The sequence below is a fragment of the Eufriesea mexicana genome, unplaced genomic scaffold (assembly GCF_001483705.2).
Source record: "Eufriesea mexicana isolate 0111107269 unplaced genomic scaffold, ASM148370v2 scaffold1601, whole genome shotgun sequence".
Classification (NCBI taxonomy): domain Eukaryota; kingdom Metazoa; phylum Arthropoda; class Insecta; order Hymenoptera; family Apidae; genus Eufriesea; species Eufriesea mexicana.
Window position 1 is genome coordinate 225,909 of NW_016909695.1, and position 6,954 is coordinate 232,862.

The 6,954-nt window shown below is 29.3% G+C and overlaps 2 protein-coding genes across 2 annotated transcripts; one reads left to right on the top strand and one right to left on the bottom strand.

Annotated features, from left to right (window-relative positions):
• The first annotated feature begins 880 nt into the window (after positions 1 to 880).
• Positions 881 to 2,858, top strand: Kyat (Kynurenine aminotransferase). Its single transcript, XM_017901287.1, has 7 exons — positions 881 to 1,017; positions 1,111 to 1,261; positions 1,341 to 1,577; positions 1,655 to 1,898; positions 1,970 to 2,136; positions 2,233 to 2,583; positions 2,653 to 2,858. Exons 1-7 carry the CDS (start codon positions 881 to 883, stop codon positions 2,707 to 2,709), a joined length of 1,344 nt encoding a protein of 447 aa, XP_017756776.1. The 3' UTR covers positions 2,710 to 2,858.
• A 44-nt stretch (positions 2,859 to 2,902) lies between these two features.
• Positions 2,903 to 4,801, bottom strand: LOC108548379 (UPF0605 protein CG18335). Its single transcript, XM_017901288.1, has 7 exons — positions 4,721 to 4,801; positions 4,365 to 4,503; positions 4,181 to 4,277; positions 3,930 to 4,105; positions 3,662 to 3,824; positions 3,055 to 3,292; positions 2,903 to 2,980 (listed from the first exon to the last, which is right to left on the bottom strand). The coding sequence occupies exons 1-7, from the start codon at positions 4,771 to 4,773 to the stop codon at positions 2,911 to 2,913; spliced, it is 936 nt and encodes a 311-aa protein (XP_017756777.1). The 5' UTR covers positions 4,774 to 4,801; the 3' UTR covers positions 2,903 to 2,910.
• Positions 4,802 to 6,954: the final 2,153 nt, after the last annotated feature.

Consider the following 6,954-nt stretch of genomic DNA (forward strand, 5'->3'; position numbering starts at 1 on the left):
ATATGTATATATATACTATACGTTTATAAAACTGTACAAAATATGTTCGCGTTATTATAATATGAAATATAAAAAGGAATCAAGAATATTTTATTTAGTAATAAATAAATTACCAATGGTATATAATAAAATCACTATACAAATTTAGAAATTACTATGTACTAGAAATTACTTTGTTACTTTGAAATAAATTTGTACTATGTAACATAAAAATTACTATGTTAAGATAAATATTTAATACTTGTTGCATACCCTTAGTAAGATAAGAAAACAATTACACGACGTTACGTCCATTTTGCATTTAATTTTACGTAATATATGTGTACGGTTAGCAAAGGCTATTGCATTATTATTCCATTATTATATGTCATGTGGTAAGTACTACGATTATAGAATTATAATTATATTTTAATTGCAAATATAATTGTACTAATAACTTATATTTTACTATTTATTAAAATAAGTATACCCAAACTAGTTTTAACTAGTATTTCAACTTATAATGTTTAAAAGTATAGAGTTTTTATGTTATTTAACACTTGTTCTAAATACCTGTAAATACCTTCTTGTGTTGATAAATTAATAAATCTACAAATTATTTCTAAAAAATTAATTATAATTCATTTCTGTTGAATTTTTAATTGTATATTAGAACAAAATGAGAAAATTATATATAAAATGTGTAAACAAAGCTTATTGTAATTTATAAATGTTTTTAATTTTACACGTATTGCTGTACTTTTTTTACAATATCATACAATATTTGAAAATAAAATGTAGTATCTCAAAGTATAAAATTTAAGGTATATATTAGAAATAACAAATTTATAATCGACTATTATATAATGTTTTATGATTTATTGTTTGTTTCTTTTTTTAGATGTTTAAATCTTGTTTAAGTACAACTTCAAAAATAACATTTCCTTTGTCTATATTAAAGAATACTAAAAACTATTCTGTTAAAATGTCTAAATTTGATCTTCCTGAACGTTTCAAAGGCAATGAGAAATCAATATGGTAGATAATGTCCGATAAATTATATTGAATTTTAAACATGCATATACACTTATAAATGTATTAAACTAATATGTTAAACTAATTTTATTTTAGGGTGGAATATTCCCAATTGGCTTTAAAATATAAACCATTAAACTTAGGACAAGGATTTCCAGATTTTTCTGCTCCAGAAAATATAACAAAAGCTTTAACTAATGTAACTACTAGCAATAATCCTCTCCTAAACCAGTATACTAGAGGATTTGTAAATATTTCAGCAGTTTTATGAATATCTATGTATTTTATTTATTGATTTTGACTTTTTTAATATATCATTATTTTAGGGTCATCCACGTTTAGTAAATATTATTGCAAAATTATATTCTAAGCTGCTTAACCGTACTTTAGATCCAAATAATGAAGTTCTTGTAACAGTTGGTGCTTACGAAGCATTATATGCTGCTTTACAAGGTCATACTAACCCTGGTGATGAATGGATAATTATTGAACCTTTTTTTGATTGTTATGTACCTATGGTTCAATCTGCTGGAGGGATTCCAAGATTTATTGCTTTAAAACCAGTAAGTTTTAAATGTGGGAGTATACTTTATTGATATAAGCTATTTATATTTTACATTATATGTTTTGCATTTTGAAGAAAAGCACAAATGGGCCTCTTTCTTCTGCAGATTGGATATTCGACAGACAAGAATTAGAAAGTCTTTTCAATGAAAAAACAAAAGGAATAATTATTAACACTCCACATAATCCGGTGGGAAAAGTTTTTACTTTAGATGAATTACAGTTTATTGCTAATTTAGCTAAAAAATGGAATGTCCTCGTTATCTCGGATGAAGTATATGAATGGCTTGTTTATGAACCATATAAACATATTAGAATTGGTAAGAATGTGTTATATTATACTATTAATATTACTTTTACTAAATATTTTATGTTCATAATGAATTTTTAGCGACATTATCTGATATGTATGAACGTACAATTACAATTGGATCTGCTGGTAAAACATTCAGTGTCACTGGATGGAAACTAGGATGGGCCTATGGTCCAGCCAATTTATTATATAATTTGCAAATTGTTCATCAAAATAGTGTATATACATGTAATACACCAGTTCAAGTAATTATTGAATCATTAAATGAATATATATCATCATATATGTTAGAATTATTTCAAATTATACTTATTATAAAATTATAATTATTAATCTTTTAGGAAGCTGTAGCTATTGGGTTTGAACAAGAATTAGATAGATTTGGTAAACCTGATTGTTATTTTGTAAGTTTAGCAAAGGAATTATTACCAAAACGAGATTATATGGCTAAATTTCTTAGCGATGTGGGGATGATTCCGACAATCCCTGAAGGTGGATATTTTATGATAGCCAATTGGACAGCTTTAAAAGATAAAGTGAGATTAGAGGAAGAAACAGATGGGGGCAAAGATTATCGTTTTACAAAATGGATGACGAAAAACGTTGGAGTTCAAGGAATTCCGCCATCTACATTTTATAGTCCCGAACATAAGTACTTAGGTGAAGATAGCGTACGATATTGTTTTATAAAGGTAAGTGATTTATAGTATATATTAATGTCACATTTCTTTTTTATTTATAATTAACTTTCTTTACTACAGGAAGATAAAAACTTGGAGAAAGCAGCTGAAATTTTAATGAAATGGAAATCTCAGTAATATTAGAAATTATTTCTACTCTGTATTTTAGATACTAAATTTTTGAAAGTTTATTTAGAATTTCCCTTAAATTTGATTGTACAACATTATATATAATATATACTCTTTCAGACTCACTATATACAGTTTGTATAAAATATTGTTATTGTTATTGTACTATACATATATTTTATATATACGATTTGTTGATTGTGTCATATTTTATACAGAGAAATCGCCACGTAGCCACCTTTTTGCGTCTTTAGTGTCAGTTCCAAAAGTTTTGCCGAATCTAAATGTAACATTTGATATTGAAATAAAATGTGATTTTGTAATATGCATAATAAAGCAGAAATCATTAGATACCTAAAAGTTTCTCCAGGAACATGTCCAAGATAATTTGGAAGCATTCCAACATGTTTATGATAAAGAGTGGTAGGTTGAATTATGAACGGTGGATCAGGTCGTGAAATTGTTACTGGTGCCCATTCTGTACTTTGCCTTTTTCGATAATCGGATGTAAAATCGCAAAGGGCGCTGTTAGTAGCGGGAAGGTTTGTTTTTCCAAAATGTGCGTATCCATATGGTATATGACCCGCATATCCTTGACAAATATGATTAAATATTGATGCATTATAGTCTCGTGAGAAAAAATAATCAATATTCAGATTTTCAACATTCATACTCACGTCTTTCATTCTTTCGAATGAAAGAATATCGCATTCGATTTTCACTGTCCGTAAGATCCATCTATCTTACTCTTTATTATTAATGCAGTGTTACAACTTTAGAAAATTGTAACACTGGCAATGGACTTTGTTAAATAAATACTTATTAATTCATTTTGTTGATACGTCTTACCAGGTTAAATATTTTGGAAAACAGTTGAATCTTACATAACATCATTACTATTGCGTTATGTAATTATTCAAAGATAATTTCAAGTTAATAATGACTTGACAAATTCACTTACGACTGATAAAGTATTTTTTCGGATTTGCGTTATCCATGAAATAGGGGGATGGGGAGTGATCCCTGGGAGTTTCGTATTGTTCGTCCAAAAATAAATTCCTCGTTACACCCACACAATCAGGACGAACCGTTAGCATAGGTAGTTTAAACTCACTTTTTATTAGCTGTTAAAGAGTCAAAGGTTTTAAAAATAAATTTATTCTTATTCTCTTCTTCCTAGTTTTTTCCCCTTAATATAGAAAAATTTCATATTAACGTATAAATATTACTAAGCGATCTTCTACATTTCTTGGTTCACCCTGTCCACTTTGTATAGCTGCTACTCTCTTAAATTCATTAAGAGCTGCTTTATTTCGTAATTGTTGTTGTTCAAATTCAGCAAGCCCTTCTGTAGCCAGCACTGTATATCTTTGTCCATTTCCGGCATTCAGTTTTGGGGTAAAGCCTGAAATAAACAATTTGCTGTCATTGAAGTATCAGATTTATTTCTCTTTTTAAAATTTATTTTTATTTTATACACCTTCATAGCCTGGCAAAAGAGGATGGATGAATATGGGATCAGTTCTTTTATATCTAGCATTTACTATATCTATGTCACTTTTTGGTGGCCTCTGGACCTAGAGAGAAACAATTTTAACTAACAGGTGATATGGTAAATCAGGGTGATAAGGTAAAAGCGGGATCTGTAAAAAATTTCACGATACCTCATAGTCGTCGGTAACTCGGTTCGATAAAATAAGTGTCTCGGCATGATTTACAGTGGGATCAAGAAGCAATTTGTGAGTGAGACTTCCATACGTTTCTCCGCATCTGTAGCGGTATTGAGGGCAATATCCGGCGTATCTAAAGCGAATCATTTACTTCCCTTTTTTATCGATGTATATCGGTATAACGATATCCGTGAAGAAGATAAGATTTTTTTTCTCAATATCTAAAGTCGCATTTACTTTTTTACGAAACTTAAGAAGCAGTAATGTTTTTATTACTTCCTCGTGAAATATGCTTTGAACAATGTATAGTATATTTTTAAACATAACCTATAAGTGATAGTACTATTTACCCAGGAATAAGATGTGGTTCCGCTGTGGTTAATAATTCCGCTCCAGCAGACATTGTTTAATCTTATATTTCCTAATAGTATGTAAATTTAAATAAATACATTATCCAGACTAACTGAAATTTAATTTATTTCCATGCACTGGAATTTTTTTTATAAAACGTTAATTTACTGACATGACCAAATTGTTATATGCTGCATTTCTAGAAATATAAAACCTGAATTTTGTCTTTGAATTTGTTTTTTCATTATTTTATGAAACTTGAATGAAACAAGTGATACATATATATTTCACATACAATATAACGTTGTTACACAAAATTTGTAGCGACACAATTTTATTATCAAAATTTTGATAGTATTGTTCAATATTTAACTGGGAAAATAAAACAGTAGCATTATTTACTATATATAATTAATTTTTATAATGTTAATTAATTGTATTACCAAGTTATGCGCATTTCTTTTTTAATTGAATAAAATTCAATGTTTATTATCATTTTTACAATAATGAAAATAGAAAAAACAATAATTGTTTTATCTTTTATAAAACCTTCTAAACCTTCCGTGTTATTATGTTCTGTAAATAAAATTATTAATTAAATAAAATTAAATAGAAATTAAAAATTACGCCATTAATAGAAAGTTAAAAATTGTTAAAAATTTCTTAACAATAATACCCATATTGTATCAATCTTCATATTAAAATTTATAATTCTATATTACATCTGACATAAAAGTTGCAGAATTCAACAAACAAAATATGATAAAAAAATCAACAAACTTTTAACTCTGTTAAATACCAAAATTTTCATGTTCTCTAATAATATTAAAAAATTAATAAAATACATCTGTAAAAAATTAAAATAAACATTTTATAAATTCATTTTATCACTTATCTGACACAAATTCAAGTTTCCAGAGGAAAAATAATGGACAATATTATTATTTCACTTGTATGCTCAAAATATGTCAAGTCTGTCTCTCAGCATAATTTTTTAATTGATGCTCTTCCCAAGTTAAAAAATACAGAAGTAAATGAAAGGGGAAGCCCGGTAACTCAATGCTTTCGCCGTTAATTGCTATTGCACTTGCATGCAGTATTAATTACAGCGGTGAGAAGTGGCGTGATTTCACTGTGACTTTACAGGGAACAACGAATCAAGGAGGTCGCTAATTGACCGCCAGAAGGGCCATCAAGTAGTCAAGAGAGGAACGAATTTACGTGAGGGTAGGGGGAAGGACACGTTGCGTATACACAAACGAGTGAGGTGTGCGATTAACGTTTCGCTTTCCAGTTTTCACGGGGCTACCGCGGAGAAAAGAAGTAACAATTGTCTGTACACGAGGCATCGTTTCTCTTGGAACCGACTCGTTGCACCAGAGAATTACGATGAGTCTTCCCACAGTCTTCGTGCTTCGTCGATAAAATGATGTCACATCGAATAATACGTCGCGTTCCCAATGTCTCGATATTCGAACGTTCGATTCCACGATGTTTGTAAACACTTTGCCGGACGTGTCGTTTTGACTGTTTCGATGCAAACGATTAGAAAGATTTTTGTTCTCAAGTGACACCAAGTGGCTGTGTTTGTGTTGACAGATATTATACGAACGAGACTTTTGAGTTTCTCATAGAGTCGAGCTACGATGTTCACGCGAAGATAAAGAGGAAATAATAAAAATGAATCCGACGGTTTCTTACGACAGTATGCGCAGTTGAGTTGCGCAAGAGAAATATGTGGTTTCACCGTGAAATGAATTCTGTATTCTACGTAGACGCCGAAGTCAGGCCTGAAAATTTGATCAAAGATGAGGGGGTATGTTAACCAATGATTTTTATTTATTTCGTATTAAATGGCACGTGTTTCGCTTATAACCTAAAGCACGCATTTTTTGACACGTGTTTTCAGCTCATAAGAACTACGTGTTTAAGGTTATACATTTGTATTTCTATATAAATATACAATTATTGGTACATTTTATTAAACTATTAATGGTACGAAAAATTTCAGGTGGGAGAGTATGGAATACAAATATTTTAATAATTCTTAGTAAAGAATATCGTGTAAGAAGATATATATAGCGTGATAAGTTTATTGTTATTCTACTCTCGATAATACTTTCGCTACTATCGGGATCTTACGTATCGATTGTTACGTCGAATAATAGGTGCACAGATTGTTCACGTGTTTCTTTCATTCAGTCTCTGTATTGCGTGAAAGAAAGTACAGTGG